The sequence below is a fragment of the Aythya fuligula genome, chromosome 26 (assembly GCF_009819795.1).
Source record: "Aythya fuligula isolate bAytFul2 chromosome 26, bAytFul2.pri, whole genome shotgun sequence".
In the NCBI taxonomy this organism is placed as follows: domain Eukaryota; kingdom Metazoa; phylum Chordata; class Aves; order Anseriformes; family Anatidae; genus Aythya; species Aythya fuligula.
The window spans coordinates 4,284,570-4,301,973 of NC_045584.1; the positions used below are offsets into that span (position 1 = coordinate 4,284,570).

At 66.1% G+C, this 17,404-nt stretch overlaps 3 protein-coding genes across 3 annotated transcripts; 1 reads left to right on the plus strand and 2 right to left on the minus strand.

Moving 5' to 3' along the window:
- Nucleotides 1–1,703: 1,703 nt before the first annotated feature.
- LOC116499183 (mucosa-associated lymphoid tissue lymphoma translocation protein 1-like) lies at nucleotides 1,704–7,220 on the minus strand. Its single transcript, XM_032203847.1, is given in 17 exon segments — nucleotides 1,704–1,976; nucleotides 2,071–2,205; nucleotides 2,300–2,457; nucleotides 2,677–2,823; nucleotides 2,901–3,028; nucleotides 3,445–3,519; nucleotides 3,771–3,948; nucleotides 4,101–4,304; nucleotides 4,521–4,556; nucleotides 4,644–4,691; nucleotides 4,926–5,022; nucleotides 5,507–5,599; nucleotides 5,601–5,689; nucleotides 5,818–5,968; nucleotides 6,069–6,199; nucleotides 6,718–6,884; nucleotides 7,084–7,220. Coding segments are annotated over 17 exon segments (2,247 nt in total).
- Nucleotides 7,221–8,969: 1,749 nt separating this feature from the next.
- On the minus strand, nucleotides 8,970–10,684 carry MRPL54 (mitochondrial ribosomal protein L54). The gene is made up of 3 exons (XM_032203737.1): nucleotides 10,592–10,684; nucleotides 9,471–9,627; nucleotides 8,970–9,249 (listed from the first exon to the last, which is right to left on the minus strand). The coding sequence occupies exons 1-3, from the start codon at nucleotides 10,665–10,667 to the stop codon at nucleotides 9,117–9,119; spliced, it is 366 nt and encodes a 121-aa protein (XP_032059628.1). The 5' UTR covers nucleotides 10,668–10,684; the 3' UTR covers nucleotides 8,970–9,116.
- Nucleotides 10,685–10,817: 133 nt separating this feature from the next.
- APBA3 (amyloid beta precursor protein binding family A member 3) lies at nucleotides 10,818–17,263 on the plus strand. Its single transcript, XM_032203705.1, has 10 exons — nucleotides 10,818–11,732; nucleotides 12,072–12,111; nucleotides 12,549–12,694; nucleotides 12,808–12,894; nucleotides 13,456–13,614; nucleotides 13,950–14,129; nucleotides 14,366–14,578; nucleotides 15,071–15,190; nucleotides 15,983–16,123; nucleotides 16,293–17,263. The coding sequence occupies exons 1-10, from the start codon at nucleotides 10,818–10,820 to the stop codon at nucleotides 16,362–16,364; spliced, it is 2,073 nt and encodes a 690-aa protein (XP_032059596.1). The 3' UTR covers nucleotides 16,365–17,263.
- Nucleotides 17,264–17,404: the final 141 nt, after the last annotated feature.

Consider the following 17,404-nt stretch of genomic DNA (forward strand, 5'->3'; position numbering starts at 1 on the left):
CAGCCCCTCGGGAGCCCCAGGGACAGCGCTGACATCCCCACAGCCCTGGTGGCACTGGGGTCAGGTGAGAGCAGCGGCGGTGACACTGGGCCAGGCAAGGCGCTGACCCCGAGGGGACCCGGCTCCTTGTCCCCGTCCCCCGGCTGCTGCTGCTCGTCTGCTTCGTTAGTGATAATTAAACCTTTAACAACCCATTAAACGCATAATCGATGCTCCCCCGGCTTCCCCAGCCCAGCTAATGGGACCGGGCTTAGATTAACCGGCCGCAGGCAGAGGCATACTGGGCCCGGGAGATAATGAAGCAACGGCCGCGGAAGTAATGGGGTTTGATCTGGGGGACGGGTCGCGCTGAATGGGGGCTGCGGTTTTCGCATGACATAATGGCAGAGGCTGGCGCCGGCCCCGCCGGGACAGCCGGGCTCCCCTCGGCCCTACGAGCACCAACAAAAGCTGGCTGGCGCGGGGAGGGGGCTCAGAAGGGGGCTGCCCCCTCCCCAATCCGAGACTAATTGGGTCAGGGGGGCCCCCACCGCCACCCGAAAGCGTGGGTGCATCGGGGCGAGGCCGGCCTCGGTGTGCCTGGGTGAGGACGCGTCTCCTCTGTGCTGTCGAGGCGCAGGGCGTTATACAAATTATGTAAATGAGCTAATTTGCACGTGGCTGGTGGCGATGCTGTGCGGGGCCAGGCATGGTGCCCGGCGGTGCTGGGTGTCACCGTGGTGAGCCTCATCGCTCTCATTAGTGCAGAAACGGGCAATGTTTCTGGCCAAGAAAGCCTCCTGAACACGAAGAGCCATGAGAAGTGCTGAGCCATCTTGCTTTCACTGTTTTATTGGTGTTTTCCCCCATTTGAGACCCAAAGGAGACATTTGCAGATGCTGGCACATGGGGCCGAGCAAAGCACGCGTACACCCTGTGCCCCCATCTCGTACATTATGGAAAAAAAAAAAAAAAAAAAAAAAAAGCAGATGGCAATTTCCCCCCCCCCCCAGATTTCATCCATACCCTGAAATCTTTCAAGGCCTGGCCAGTGCTGGCACTCAGTGTCCCACTGGGAGCACTGGGGGGCCAGGTGGGTCTCCCATGGCCCCAGAGCTGCCTCCCAGCCAAGCAGGAGCCCTTTGCTCCCCCCTAATCCTCCCCTCAGGATTTGCCCCCTAATCTGCTTATTTCTCTCTATTTCTCCTAGGCCTGAACGAGCCCAACCCTGCCCCAGTGCGACGCCTCACTGAGCCCCCTGCCTCCATCCCCTCCTCGCCCCATGGAGCAAGGGGCAATGCCACCGCCACGCCAAGTGGGCACGGCCACGGGGAGCCCTGGGGGGGACAGGGGTGGCACTGCCATGCCAGGGACAGCGTCCTGTCTCTGGGGGTGGCAGTGGTACAGCTGGGGATTTGGGGCCGTGTCCTCTATATGGGGCCGTGTCCTCGATGTGGGGCTGGCAGTGCCATGGGGCTGGGGCTGGCATTCCCTGTACAGCTGTGGGGTGGCGATGTGCCATCCGTGGGGCTGTCCCTGTCCGGGGCAGGGGGCAGTGCCCTGCACTGTGCTGCCCCCCCCCAAGGTGCCAAGCAGTGAGCCCCACATCCCTGGTGCAGGGCAGGACAGGGCTCAGCCCCTCAGCACCCAGCTCCGTCCCCATCCCCTCTGTCCCCTCCAGGCCAGACGGGGCATGAGGTGTAGAGCGGGGGCCGCATGCCCATCTACAGGCTGTGTGAGCCTGGCCCCTTGGGGCTCAGGTTCTCCTCGGGGGTGTTTCCCCAGCAGCCCCCCGCCACCCCCCAGCTCCCCGGGGGCGAGCTGGAGAGGGGGCTAAGGGAGCTCTGCGAGGGGGGCTGCGAGGCGGCGGCAGGGCCGAGGCGCAGGTTGAGCTTGGCGATGAGCGGCTTGCCCACGCTCACTGCCCGCCGCTCCTCCACGAAGTCGTCCATGCCGCGGTAGCGGTACTGCAGGCACACGGTGAAGGCCAGCTCCTGCTGCGGGGCACGGCAGCGTGGGCACCCACCCGCAGCATTGGGAGAGGTGGCGTCATCCCCCCCCCTACCCCTTAACACGCAGCGTGAGCCTTACCCGCAGTTTCTGCAGGCCGCAGAGGCGGCTGTAGAGGCAGCAGGAGGGGCAGCCGGGGCTCCAGGAGGGTGACAAGGGGCTGCCCACCTCCTCGGGGCTCTCCCTGTTGGTGCACTTGAGGTCCACGTCCAGCTCCTGCCGTGGGCGATGTGCGACCTTGAAAAACCCACAGCCCACTGGGACCCCCCCCCGTCACCACCCTGCCGAGGGCGTCAGCGCCCTGCCCCACCTCGGGGATGTCGGTGAGCTTGGCCACGCACTCGGTGATGTCCCTGGGGGCAGCCAGGATGCGGGTGTAGATGATCATGATGTTGGAGAACTCGGCAGCGAAGCCCAGCTGGACGGTGATGCCGCAGCTGAAGTGCAGGTGGCGGCTCTCCGGGAGCACTGCCGGGACAGCGAGCACAGGGCTGGCACCTCCTCGGTCACCACCACAGCGGTGACCCTCGGGGCAGCCCTGGTGCAAAGCTCAGGGCTGGTGGTGCTGCACCAGAGAAACCCGCTGGGCACTGAATTTGCTGCCTGCCACCTCGCCCCACATCTCGGGGCCGTCCCCTCCATGTCCCCACAGGTGCCAGCACTGGGTGCAGTGGCCGCGGTGCTCACCGTGGGCCTTGGCCCACTGCAGGTTCCTGGCGGAGGTCTCGTCCCGGCCCGGGGCGCGGATGGGGTCTGTCAGTGCTCTCCTCTCCGAGAGGTTGCTGCGGAGCTCCAGCGCCTGGCGGCCCCGCGTGATCTCCAGGGTGCCCATGTCTGCGGGGGGACGAGAGGGACAGGGGGGTCGGTGGGGGACGCTCCCGTCCCCAGGGTCCCCGCTGCTCGCCACTCACCCTCGGCCACCTTGTCCAGCAGCACTGTGATCTTCTCGTCATCCAGCAGCCAGCGCTTGAGGAAGCTGACGAAGACGCCATTGGAGAGCTCGCCCTGGCTCAGCTCATAGGCTTCGGCATCTGCGCACCTGCGGGGATGGGGCAGGGATGGGCTTCATCCATGGGACCCCTCCATTCATGGGGGGCTGCTCCAAAAACCAGCCCCCACTGAGCCCTGGGGAAGCTCAGCCACAGCGCTGTGGCCAGATCCTGGATGCTTAAAGCATCCTCAGCCCAAATCCCTGAGGAGCCTCAGTGCTTTGACCCCCTCGGGCACTGCCCAGAGCTGAGCAGGGCTGCGAGCATCCCCCATCCCCGTAGGGGACTGGGGGCTGTGACTCCCAGCACCTCCAGCATCGACCAGGGGGAGCCGGCAGCCTGAAGCAAGATGTGGTACAAATGGGGCTGAGCCCCAGCCCCGCTCCAGGCCCAGGCAGGATGTGTCCCGCTGGCCCTGGAGCGAGGAAGACGGGGGCAGCACCAGGGCGGTGGGAAGGGGACCCACGTGGCGTAGCCGAAGACGATGTTGGCCGTCACCTGCAGCGCCCCGACCTGCGGGATGGTGTCGTCGTTGAGGTTCCTGTAAGAGAGCAGTTGGGCAGGGCTGGGTGCCGTGAGAACCCTTGGGGGGTGCAGCCCCCCAAATCCACCCGAGGCACCCCAGACCCTGACCACAGTGGGGTTAAACTGGAGCAGTGACACCCGGGGCATCCACACAACGCCACAGCTGGGGCACGGGGGACACCTCGCTCTGCTCCCCTAGGATCCAGCACCCATGGGTGACAGGCACCCGGTGCCAGGACCCGCTCTGTGCCGGGGGGGCTCGGTCACCTCTTGCGGCACATGTCGAGCAGGAAGATGTTGAGGCCGGTGTGCCGCTGCTGCATGCACCGTAGCACCCGCTGCACGCACAGGCAGTGGGCGGAGGTGTAGGAACTGGGGGCGTCGATGGGCACCATGAAGCTGTTGCCAAAATTTTCGTAGCCATGCCCGGCGTAGTAAAGCAAACCTGGCGGGAGGGGACAGCAGCGGGTCACGTCCCTCCATGCACATCCCCAAGCCTCTGGGCCCTCCCCAGTCCTCACCCCAGGCTTCTCACCCCGCCGCCCCCAAACCCCACTAGTGCAAGCCCCTCCCCAGTGCCCCCCGAAGCTGCCCCACCGTAGACGCCCTTGTCGAGGAGCAGGAGGAACTCGTTGACAGCCATCTGCATCTCGTCCTTGCCCAGGTCCAGCAGCGAGACCACCTTGAAGTCAAGCTGGCGCAGGAGGGAGCTCAGCGCGTGCACGTCCACCATGGGCGCCCTCAGGTGCTTGTGGTGCAGGTAGTGCATGTTGCCGATCAGCAGGGCCACCTTGTCCGTGGCTGCCGGGACAGGAGAGGGGCACGCTCAGGATGCTCCTGCTGTCCCTGCCACCCCTCCCGATGCTCCCGGTGTCACCATGCACACCAGCCCCTGCCTCTCTCCCCAGGGTGGTGCACCCATGATCGAGCCTGGCCAAGCAAAGCAGGCCTTGGGGGTGACAATGGGGATGGCCACAGCCCCACAGGGTCCCCAACCCCTCATGGATGGGCTCTTACCGTACAGCTGGTCAGGACTGCCGGGCTCTGGGGGGGCTGGAAAGAGAGAAGCGTGGTGGCATGGCCCTGAGTGCGGTGCCCTGAGCAGAGCAGCAGGGACAGAGCCACGCCACCTGTACCTACCTCTGTCCCCATCCTGCCAGGAGCCTCCAGAGGCGAAGAGCCGTGGGCCTGGGGCAGCACAAAGGGGGGGGGGGGGGTGTCAGGAGAGAGGGAGCAGGGGCACACGGGGGCTATGGGGCTGGAGGGAACCCCATTTTGTAGCACCCAGACAGCGCAGTGCTGAAGCCCCCCAAAATGTGAGGAAGCAGAGAGCCCATGGGAGGGCGTTGTGGGGGTGAGAAGAGCCAGGACAAAGACACGGGGTGGGGGCAGGGGACATGGAGGTTGCCCCCCTCCACTCACCGATCTCCACGTCCACCTCCTGGCTCCACACCTCATGGAAGAGGTTGAACACGCGGCAGGAGTAGCTGCCTCGCTCGGCCGTCGTCACCAGCTGCACCTGGCGCCGGGATGGAGAGAGGAGCTAGGGCGACCACGCCACGCTGTGCCATGCTGCACCACGCCGTGCTGTGCTGCACCACGCTGTGCCGTGCCATTCTGCACTGCACTGCACCACGCTGTGCTGCTCTGCACCATGCCAAGCTGCACCGCACCACGCTGTGCCGTGCTGCATTGTGCTGCTCCTCTCAGCACTGCACCGTGCCATGCAGTGCTGCACCACGCTGTGCCGTGCCATTCTGCACTGCACCACAGTGTGCCATGCTGTGCCGGGCTGCAGTGCACCATGCCATGCCGTGCCATGCCATGCCATGCCATGCTGCACTGCACCGTGCCACACAGTGCTGCTTTGTGCCGTGCTGTGCTACTCTGTGCTGTGCTGCACCATTGTGCACTGCACCGTGCCACCATGCTGTGCCGTGCCATGCAGCACTGCTCCATGCCATGCCGTGCCGTGCTGCACCAGGCAAGGGGCCCCACGGTACCTGGAGCTGCGGTGCCCGTGCACCCTCCACGGGACGCCGGTTCCTGAACCACTGGTACTGCGGCGGCGGGTTGCCGATGGCTCTGCACTCCAGCAGCAGCGTGTCCCCCTCAGCCAGGCAGCACGGCTGCGGCTGCCGCAGGATCTGCAGCCCCGCCATGGTGGGGCAGTAACCGCTGGCTGGGGAGGGGACAGGCAGCAGGTCTGCCAGGGGCCCCCCGGGCTCCAAGTGACGCCCTGTGCGAGCCCCCCTGGTCCCGCAGGCGAGTGACGCCTCGTGGGTGCCAGCACAGGGAGCTGGGGGCCCACCTGAGCTGGGGCTGCTGCTCCTCTCCACCTGGATGTGGGCCCACCTGGAGAAGGCGAAGGCGGCCCCGCAGTTCACGCGGCAGATGAACCACCGGGGTGGGCCCGGCGGGGCGGCCATGTCGATCACCAGCTCTGGGGCCGTGGCTCCAGGCACCTACAGGATGAGGTGGGGGGCTTGGACAGGGGTTCAGGGTGGGGGCTAGGCCAGGGAGGGGACCTGGGCCACCAGCTTGACGTGGCGATGTGGGACTCACCTCCTGCTTCCCGCAGAACCACTGGTAGGTGAGCCCCGGCGGGCCGGTGGCCCAGCAGGTGAGGGACACCCGTGCACCCTCCGCCACCACCTGTGACTCCGGCTGCACCGTGATGCGGATCATGTCATGGACTGCGGGAGAGGGAGAAGAGCCCGGGCTGGCTGAGAGCCCCATCCCGCACCACCCCGTCACACCCGGCCCTGTCCTGTCCTGTCCCGTTGTGCCCCGTCCCCCTGCAGCCTGCTCCGTCCCACCCCGACCATCTCATCCTGCCTCGTCCCATTCAACGCCACCCCAGCCTGTCCTGTCACTTGGCGTTCTGCACCATTCCTGTCCCACCATACCCTGTGGCACCCCATACCATCCCCTCTGCTCCACTACAGCCCACCCCATGCCGTCCCAACCCATCACACCTCATCCCATCACAGCCTGTCCCCTCCCAGCCCCTCCTGCCCCACCTCATCACACAAGGTCCCATCCATCCTTCCCTACCCCATCCCATCCCATCCCATCCCATCCCATCCCATCCCATCCCATCCCATCCCATCCCATCCCATCCCATCCCATCCCAAGGAAGAGTTGCCCCTCACCTCCCTGCTGAGCCCCCTTCCCCTGGTGACCCTCCCCATGCCCCCCATGCCGTCCCTACCGGCACTGCTGAGGACCTGGCAGGCCTGCGTGTGCCCCATCCTGTCCAGGCAGCCCAGCAGGTACTTGAGGCTGCAGTCGCGCTCGGCCAGGAGCTGCAGGAGGCACTGCGTGGGGCTGCCGCGGGGCTCCAGCACCTTCAGCGAGCACACCTCCAGCTCCTCCTCGCTGCGGAGCGCCCGCAGGGCTCAGCACCACGGCCTCCCCCGGGACGGCCGGGGCTCAACATGGGAAAACGGGGACACAGCGGGGCAGGGGGTGCCCCCCGCTCAGCCCTGCCCCATCTCCTGCCCCGTCTCTGCGTTTGGTCACCCAGCAGGACACGGAGGCCCAGCTGTGCCCGCTGCAGGGTCCATCCTGCTCCTACCTGCACTTGAAGCGTTTCTCCGCCCCGGCCACCTCGGCCAGCTTGCGCCAGCCCCGGCTGGCGTTGTCCAGGAGCTCGCAGAGCCGGGCCACCACCTCCTCGCCCAGCGAGCTGATGGGCAAGCTCCAGTCCCCCATCCCGTCCCCTGAGGGTGTGGAGAGGATGGGACATGAGCGGGTGATGAAGTGACAGTGCCCGTGCCCCACTGGGCACCCTCAGGAGCTGCTGGCTGGTGGCCCAGTGCAGCAACACTGGCACGGGGATGGAGAGCACTGGTGCCAGCCCGCTGGTGTTGTGTCACCTCCCAGCCCCATCCCGGGGTCTGCAGGATCCGGCCACCAGCCAAGATTGCCCCAAGATCCCCCTCTGAGCCCAGAGGACGAGAGCTGTGACAGTGGCACGGGGACCCTGCTCCACCCCTGGTGCTGGGCAAGGGGCCAGGGCCGCAGTGGGGCAGCCCCTGGGACCTTGGCAGGATGGGGTCCAAGGAACTGGAAAAGGGGGATGATGTCCCCTGCCACCTTCCTGTCCCTTTAGGGGACACGGAGGATGGGCCCATCGTGGCAGGCTGAGCAGGGCCGGGACAAGGCACGGCACAGCCTGGGCACCCCGCTCCTTCCCGCACAGACAGCGCATGGCGTCTGCACCTCAGGGGTGGGGGGCAGCCCCCTCACTGTCACCCCGTGGTGGTTGCTCTGGAGGTGGCCTGAACCCTGCTGGGCCACCAAGAGGAGCCCCGGGGGACGACAAGGGGAGTGGAGCACAGAATCCGAGCCCTGGGGGCAGGAATTGGGCACCACACACGGGGACACGGGGCTTTGGCAGCCAAGGGAGCGCAGCACCAACCACCCTGCCCCTTGTGCATGATCTGCCCGGCTCTGCACGGGGCCACGGGGGACATGGGGACAAGCACCGGGGTGGGCACGGAGAGGACAGGGCCTGGAAGGCGCAGGGCACTCACCTCTGGCACGGCCTGGCCCCAGCCTCGGGGCAGCTCCTGCCGGAGGAGCCTGCCTGGAGCCGTCAGCTCTGAGCTCAGCGCGCACCAAGCCCCACGCAGAGGAAATGAAGGTTAAAAACAAAAGCTCCCCCCCCCCAGCACCACGGCATGGCACTTCTGCTTTCCTCCACCGCTTCCTGTGCTGCACAGCGTGGGCGTCACAGCTGCGGGGAGCTGGGCACGGCCCCGTACCGGGGTGGCAGCGGCCCCACTGCCCGTCCTGTCCCTGCAGCACCAAACAGGCAGGACTGGGGCTGCGGGGAGATGCTGGACTCTGCCAGGCTGAGGACGCGTGGGGAGGGGGCAGCAAAGCCCCCGGTGCTTGGGGAAGATGTGGCTGCAGACCCTGCTGGAAGGGCAGGCTGGAAGCTACGACTTCCCCAAGGGGAAGGGGCTCGGCTGAGCAGGACGGATGTGCCCCCCTCCGCTGCGCCCCCCAGCCCACCCTGCTCCCTCGGGATGCTGAGACAGAGGAGGAGGCGAGAACACAGGGTGGGGATGGTGCTGTGAGCCCTCCCACTGCAGAAGGGGCTGCGGTGTCCCCATAACTTGCTCGCTGCACCCACCAGCACCCCCAGACCCTGACCTCCCTCCTCTCGTCCCCAGGGGTGCTGGCTGCCCCCCGACACCTCCCTCCTGGGGGACACGGTGACACCGGTGGAGTCGCTCCCACCCCACGCCACCGCCCTCCCAGCACTGCCTGTATTCCCCAACACTGCAGCGCAGACTGACAGAGGGAGCGGGAAGGATTTGGCAGCTTGGGCTCCTTCTGTGAACAATAAACAGAGCTTCTGCTTCAGCAAAAACACCAAGAATTCAGGGCCTCGATCCTCCACCAACCCTGGGCAGGAGGGGAGGCCCACACTGAGCTTGCAGAGGACGTGGGTTTGCCACAGCTTCAGTAAGAGGCATCAGCCTCGCCAGAGATTTATTCCCAGTTCACAGCAAGAATAAGAGACCAACAACGGGAGCTGGTCCCAGTGCCGTCCGTGCGGCACCCGGGGCAGCTGCGGTGCCGCGAGGTCTGCAGCACCTACAGCTTCTTGCCCTTCTTCAGCCGGTTGCGCTGCCACGTGTTGTACTTCCGCAGGCGCCTCCAGTACTCGATGGAGTCGGGGTCCATCTCCTCCAGCTTCTTGGGGGGGCCCAGGTGGATCTGGAAAAGCCTGGGGGCGAACGCAGAGGATGTGAGTTTGCAACCAGGAGGAGAAAGGAGGATGGAGGGGCAGTAGCGTGCGATCAGGGCACGGATCCCTCACCCACCACATCCACCGCTACCAGGGCAAGTCCCCGAGCCCCCAGCTCCAAGGAGGAGAGCAGTTCCCATCCCAATGGTGTCCTCGGGATGGGCTTTTGGGGCCAGGCATCTCAGGGAGGCCCCACTTACCAGTCGGGGTACTCGGAGTCGGGCTTCAGGGCCACGTCGGGGCTGTCCTTGTGGTAGTTGACGCCCACAGCATAGGTGGCCAGCTTGACGGGGTCTGTGCACACCTCTGGCCCCTTCAGCTCCTCCTTCGGCACGCTCTTACCCTTCACCTTTCCGCCTGTGGGGACAGGGGCACGGTCAGGCAGGGGGACACGGGCATGGGGCTGAGGAGTGGGGCTGGGGCAAGAGCAAGAGGAGGAGGCCACGGGGTGAGGGGATGGAGGACTGGGGGCCAGGACTGGGATGAGGATAGGACATGGGACTGGGACATTGGGATGGGGATGGGATGTGGGGCCGGGACATGGGGATGGGATGTGGGGCCGGGACATGGGGATGGGGATGGGATATGGGGCTGGGACATTGGGACAGGGCTGGGACATGGGGCCAGGACACTGGAACAAGGCTGGGAGACGGGGTCAGGACGGGATGGGAATGGGACATGGGGCCGGGACACAAAGCTAGGATGGGACAAGGATGGGACACGGGGCCAGGACACTGGAACAGGGCTGGGATATGGTGCCAGGACATTGGAATAGGGCTGGGAGATAGCATCAGGATGGGATGAGGATGGGACTTAGGGCAAGGACACCGGAACAGGGCTGGGACATGGGGACGGGACACTGGGACGGGATGGGAGGAGGATGGGACAGTGGGACAGGACAGGACTGGGACACGGCCAGGACACCAGGACAGGGCTAGGAGATGGGGTCAGGACGGGATGAGGATGGGACATGGGGCCAGGACACTGGAACAGGGCTGGGATATGGGGCTGTGACACTGGGATGGGGCTGGGATGTGGGACTGGGACACCGGGACAGGATGGGAGGAGGATGGGACATTGGAATGGGACAAGACTGGGACACGGGGCAAGGACACTGGAACAGGGCTGGGAGATGGGGCCAGGACACCAGGACAGGGCTGGGACGCCGGCATGGGGCAGAGCTGGGACACGGGGCTGGGGCACTGGGACCGGGCACAGACACCGGGACCGGGCCGGGATAGGAGGAGGACGGGGTTGGGGTTGGGGTTGGGGTTGGGGTTGGGGTTGGGGTTGGGGCCGGGGCGCGGTGCGGGGCCCTCACCCGGTTTCTTGGCGTACCCCCGGGCCGGGCCGTGCCGCACGGCGCTGGCCGCCCTCAGCAGCAGCCGCGCGGCCATGGCGGGGGGGGGCGGGCCCGGAAATGGCGGCGGCCTCGTCCCGCTCCGCCCCGGCCGGGCCCGCTCCGTTCCGCTCCGGGCCCGGGGCAGCGCCACCCCAGGGCCCCTCCGTGCCCCGCTCCCCGGCCCCCGTCCCCCCCCCCAGCCGCCATGGAGAGCAGCATGGACTTCCAGGCTGAGCCCTCGGCCCCCGAGCCGCCGGCCATGGACACGGAGGAAGGGCCGGGGGGGCAGCCCGCAGCCCCGGGGCCCGGCGTGGAGCCCCCCGGTACCGGCACCGGCACCGCCGGGGGTCGGCGAGGGGGTGAAGCAGCCCCGGGCACCGGCACCGGCACCGGCGAGGCCTCGGGACGTGACCGGGGAGAGGAGGCGGAGGAGCCCGGCGTGGGGGGAGCCCCTCGGGGAGCGGGGCCGCCCCGCGCCCCCAGCAGCGGGGACATGGAGCTGGACGAAGCCCCCGAGGACGCGGAGGCGGCGGAGATGCAGGGGCTGCTGGCACAGCTCGAGACCCTCGACCCCAGCCTCCGCGACGCCCCGGACCCGCCGTTGGCCTCGAGCCCCGGCACGGCCCCGGCGGTGGGCGAGCGGCACCCACGGGGCTCCGCGGGGTGTCGGGGCGGGTGCCGGCCGTGCCCGCTGCACGTGGCCACGGGCAGGGGCCTGGCGACGCGGCCCTGCTGCTCCCAGCACTCGGCCTGCTCCCGGCCCTGCCACGGGCTGCTCTTCGCCGAGGCCGACCGGGAGGATCTGCTCAGCCTCCTGAGCTACGAGGGGGGGTTGCCCGAAGCTGGCGCCGAGACGCCCCTGGCCCGCTCCGACGTGCTGGCCGGGACCAGCCTGGAGATGCTGCAGGCTCCCGAGGAACCGGTGGCGGCGGTGGTGGAGCCCGGAGGGCCGGGCGGCTCGCAGGGGGGACCTGCAGGTGGATGGTTTTATGGAGAGGGGCTCGGCGAGGTTGACCCCACCTGCGAGGGCAACCGGGACAGTTCGCCAGAGCCGGCCTGGGCGGCCCTGTCTCCTGCTGCGGCCCCGGAGAAAGAGCAGCTGCCCCAAGGCAGCGTGACTGTGAGTGCATGGCCCACGGGGTGGCAGCAAGCCGGGATGTGCCCCCAGGCTCTGCCTCCTCGTGGGATTTTGGGAGGTGGCAGAGGGGAGCAAGGGAGGGCTTTTCTTTGGGGCTTGCGGAGCCTTACGTTGCTGGGGTGCCTGGACAATCCCTCAGTGTCAGCTCTGGCTCCTGCTGAATGTGCAGGACGTTCATACCTGCCTGAGGCGTGCATGCCCTGGGGAGGAAGCCGGTGGGTCTGAACAGGTCCCTCAGCCCCAGGACCCTGTGCCCATGCTCTCCTGGTGCTCCCCAGGCTCCCAGTCAGGGTCTCACCCCCCTCTCTTGTTGCTTTGCAGAACAAGGAATCCCCTTCCTCCTGTCCAGCCTTCAAAGATGGTGAGTAGGAGATCTGCTTGAACCAGGAGTCCTGAGGCATCACCTCCTGCACTGATGTGAACACAGGGGTGGCTGCGGGTCCCAGCTGGGGAAGAAGCGCTCGGCTCTGTGCCCAGGAGAAGGGGCCCCTTGGGCAGAGGCGCTGTTGCCACGTTTTGGAGCATATGGCTGCAGACTTTGGGTGGCTGGTTTGCTCACAGCTCACCTTCTGCTGTGTCAATGGGGTGCTTCAAGGATCTGGGGTGGTGCCCAGTGAAGGAGGAGGCAGGCCTGGGGTCAGCGTTGGTCCCCCTGTGGTGCCAGGAGCCCATCTCCCAGGCACTTGAGCCACTTCGCCATGTGTAGGAGCACAGCAAACATACAGGGGCAGCTGGCAGCCCCCAGCCTTCAGAGTCAGGAGGGAACCAGCCCCTGCTTTATCCCTCGCAATATCTCAGTTCCAGGCCCCTGCGACCCAGAGGATCTGCTGGACGGTGTGATTTTTGGGGCAAAGTACCTGGGCTCCACGCAGCTGGTCTCCGAGAGGAACCCCCCCACCAGCGTCCGCATGGCGCAGGCGCAGGAGGCTGTGGACAGGATCAAGGTGTGTGGGGACACAGCCTGGCCTCTTGTGGGTGCAGGGCAATGCTCAGGCCGGGGCTGTGAACAGGGGGAATCCCAGCTGTGGGGCAGGGACCTCACTGGGGCACTTTGCAGGCACCGGAGGGGGAGTCCCAACCCATGACGGAGGTGGATCTGTTTGTCTCCACGCAGAGGATCAAGGTGCTCACGGCTGACACACAGGTGAGAAGAAACGGGAATGCCCACGTGGCCCCGGGGCTGCTGAGACCTTCCCATCCTCCTTGGGATCTCCTCTGCCTGCCCATGCCGGTGGGGTCATGCACAGGGATGGCCCACGGGCGAGGCCGTGCAGCTGGGAGGAGACGTGTCACTCCACAGCCATCCCACACACGCGTGCCGTGCATCCCTCGGCTGGCTGCCTGGCTGCACGAGGCTTCTCATGCAAACTACGCCTCGCGGGAGCAAACTGAGCTCCAGGGGAGCTGGTGTTAAAGTCTCTGCAGCTCTTTGCTGTAGGATTATTTTCTGCCTTACAGTAAGAGGCCGAAGGGCTGTGTGGTCCCGTGACTACACCTGGAGACACAAACGAGTCCTCGGTTGAAGGAGCTGTTTGTAGCTTTTAGCAAATACATGGGTTTCTCCCAGGCTCTTGAGCCACGTTTCAGCAGTGTGGGGGCTGAACCAGACCTCACCCAAATCCTTCTGACGTGGAGCGGTGCCTGGCGGGCCCGTGGGCTGCCCAGAGGGGAGGGCTGAAGGTCTCTGCTGTGTCCCCCTTGCCAGGAGGCCATGATGGATCACTCCCTGCAGACCATCTCCTACATTGCCGACATCGGCTCCCTTGTGGTGCTCATGGCACGCCGCAAGCTGCCTCGGCGAGCGGAGGCGGCGGAGGAGAAGCGGCTCTACAAGATGATCTGCCACGTCTTCCACTCGGCCGATGTGAGTGGAAGCGAGACCCCCGGGAGGGCAGGGTGGTGTTGGGGTCCTGGTCCCCATCCTGCCGTAGTGACCGGGTGCTTGGTGTCTGCACCGGGGGCTTCTGATGCAGTCAGAGAGAGGAGGAGGGAGCCTGGGCACCCCCCCCATGTAGAGGGTCCCGGTGAGAAAAGAATGGGATTGGCACCACAAAAAGGTGCGGGGCAGGAGCCAGGATGCTCTGCAGCTCCCAAACCTCGGCTGCACTGGGCAGAATGGTGCTGGCAGCTGCTGGGCCCAGTTTGGCATGAGGCCATGGCCCCAAGCTGTGGGCACGAACGATCCCTCTCTATCCCCAGGCCCAGATCATCGCTCAGGCCATCGGGCAGGCATTTGGTGTGGCTTACCAGCGCTTCCTGGAGGCCAACAGCATCGACCCGAGTGAGCTGAGCCCTCGCCAGTACAGCCGTGCCCTTGAGGACCAGGAGCAGTACAATGCAGAGCTGACCCACTTCTCCCGGCAGGAGAACTGCAAGGACGTAAGAGCTGCTTTGGAGGGGTGAAGACAGAGTTGGGGTATCAGCACGGTGCCTGCTGGCATCTCTCTGTGGCACCTCACCGTGGCTCCCTGAGCAGCTGAGGTGCTCCCTACAGAACGGGGCCCCCTCGCAGCTCGCTTGGAGCCCAGGACCCCCGTGCTGGGGCTGTGACACGTGCCCCGTGACCCAGCACCCCTCTTCTCGTGACCACCACCTCCCCGTGTCCACCCCCACAGGTCTGCATCCGGAAGCAGAAGGGGGAGATCCTGGGCATCGCCATCGTGGAGTCGGGCTGGGGCTCCATCCTGCCCACGGTGGTGGTCGCCAACCTCATGCACGGGGGCCCTGCGGAGCGCTCGGGCGAGCTGAGCATCGGGGACCGCCTCATGTCCGTCAACGGGACGAGCCTGGTGGGGCTGCCCCTCACCACCTGCCAGAGCATCATCCGGGTGAGCCCGGGGTGCTCCCGCTGCCAGGGCAGAGCCGGGGACCGGCCTGAACGCGTCCACGGTGTCTGATATTGGGGTGTTCCCCCCAAATGCTCCCGGGGAGGGGATGGATGGGTGGTAGGAGCACGTTTGGCAGGTGGAGATGTGACGAGGCGGTGACAAAGCTGGGGCTGAACCTGCAGCAGGGTGTGGGCAGGGCCCTGCCCAGGGAGGTGGGGAGGTGGCCAAATACCCTGGGGGAATCCTGTTGCGCCTTCAGCCTCCTGAGCTGGAAGCAGCGTGGTCTCAGGGACAGAGTGGGATGTCTTGGGCTGGTTTGTAAGTTCCTCTCCCAGGATTTGAGCACGGCAGTATTCTTGTGCGTGCCTCAGTTTCCCCATTGCAAACAGGGTGCTAATCCTCAGCACCCCATGAGCAACGTGGCCGCGTCGCCCCTCTCAGCCCCTCCAAATGGCTTTCTGAAGTCTGACACGTCCCCATCCCATCTTCCAGGAGCTGAAGCACCAGACGGAGGTGACACTGAACATAGTGCACTGTCCCCCCGTCACCACGGCTGTCATCCGGCGCCCCGACTCCAAGTACCAGCTGGGCTTCTGCGTTGAGAACGGCGTGGTGAGTGCTGGCAGGGACAGCAGCTGAGCCAGGCCAGGGTCAGCCGAGGGCTTGTGCTGCCCATCTGGCAGGGGGACGCGTGGCTCTGGCTGTGTCTGCGTGGACGAGCACGCGGCACCGATGCTCCCTGCCTCTGCTGGGGCTGAGGTTTCAAGGGTGTCTGCAGTGCCGAGGTGAAAGGCTCCTTGTAGCTCTCCTGCGGCGCTGCTGTTTGGGTTTGTCTCCTTGGAGCTCCTTAGCTGTTTGCTTTGGGGGTGGTGCTTTCTTCCTGACTACCTTGACGTGTCCTTTGTGACATTTGTCACCGTCCCCGGTGCCCTGGCCACTCCCTGCTCTGAGCTGCACGGTGGCTGTGTTTGAAACGCCCCGGGAAGGCAGAGAGGAGCGTTTCCAGGATCAGCAGGAGAGGATGGGGTGGGTGGGCAGCAGAGACGTGGTTGCATTTCCCACCAGCTCATGCTCCTGCTCGTACTGAGACATGGTTACCCCACCAGCATGCAGGAGCTGCAGCCAGGGACAGGAGCATGAGGTTCAACGTGTGGATGTGGGGAGAGGAGCTCTGTGCAGGCCAGGGGGCCTAAAGCCTGTGGAGCATTCTTGCCATGCTGCTCAGCACGAATCCTGCCACAGCAGTGCCAGGAGCCGTCCCTGTGCTCGTTTGCAGGCCCTCAGGCTGGAGGAGACAGCCCCAAGCCCAGAGCTGTTGCTGGAGGAGGGGATTTGGGGTGGTTGTGGTGCATTCCCCGGGGTACAAGCACGGCTCTGATCTCAGCAGCACTCCCTGCTCCCCAGATCTGCAGCCTGATGCGCGGGGGCATCGCAGAGAAAGGCGGCATCCGTGTGGGGCACCGCATCATCGAGATCAACGGGCAGAGCGTGGTGGCCACGCCGCACGAGAAGATCATCCAGATCCTCACGCAGGCCGTCAGCGAGGTAAGGCAGACCCCAGCTGGGGGACCACCGAGGTCCTTGTGGCTGGGGGGGGGGGCTGTGACTGCCCCTCTGCTCCCTGCAGACGCTGTGGGCTGGGCTCGGGGCTCTGCCCCAGCAGCCTCCCGCCTGGGGCTGGCATCTCCCAGCTGATCCACGTGTCTCTGCCTAGGTCCACATCAAGACCATGCCGGCCTCCACGTACCGCTTGCTGACGGGGCAGGAGCAGCCCGTGTTCCTCTGAGCAGTGGCCGTGCCCGGCTGTTGCTGCGTGTGCCTGGGGCCAGGCAGGAGCGAGCCCGGGGCCTCCAGGGTGGGACAGGCTCTGCCTCCTGCCCCAGGGCTCTCATCAGAACCCTCTGGCCCCCCGCAGGGCCTAATCCTGCACCTCTTTGGTTTTACTCAGGACTCAGTGGGAGACGGGGGGCCGATGCCCAGCTCGAGCAGTGTTAGGGCCTGTGGTGCCCAGCTCAGGCCCGTGACTCCCTCTCTGCCTCTGCTCACCCCTCCCTGCCTCACAGTGCCTGCACGGCACCATCCCCCTGCTCCTCAGGGTCCCTCGCCTTGGCTCGGTGCTGGCAGGGGAGAAGGGACCCGCTGTGAAGGGGCCACCCCCTCCAGTCACTGCAGATCGTGCTCTTACACTTGCCGCTGGTGCCTTTCCCTAGGTGGGGATGGAGTTTGAGCACAGCTTGGGGCCCTGAGCAGCGCTGCCCCTGCACACCAGGGTGTGGGCTCACGCCAGCACCCAAGGGAGAGCCGGCAGCTCCCAGGCTCAGCCTTAAGGGCAGCAGCACCCTCAGCACCCACTGCCCCTCCCGGGCTTTGCCAGGGGCCTGGTGGGGCACAAACAACCTCTCTGTTGCACCAAGCTGGGAAACTACCTCTGCCTCTCCAGTGCTGCCTTTATCTGCTCTGCATGCACAGCTGGGTCCCAGCCTCGGGGCTGCTCCTCAGCGCAGCAAAAGGGAACACGGCACTGCCACGTCCCAGGGAGCGTGGGGACATGAGCCCCGAGGGCCAGCCTGCAGCTGAGTGCTCCGTGGGGCCGTGTCCTTCACAAGGGGATAGCTGGGATCCTTCGGCTGAGGCAGCCTGACGTGACTTTGCCTGTGTGCGTGGTTGATGTAAAAATAAAAGTTTGGGGGCACGTTGGAGGCTGTGTTTCAGGAGCAGTGGCTGGGCTGCAGTGGAGGAAGCTCGGGCTGGGGGATGCAGCCGTGAGCCCGCTGCCCCCAGGCTGGTCCTGCACCCGCTGGGGACAGGGATCAGGGGGCTCTGACC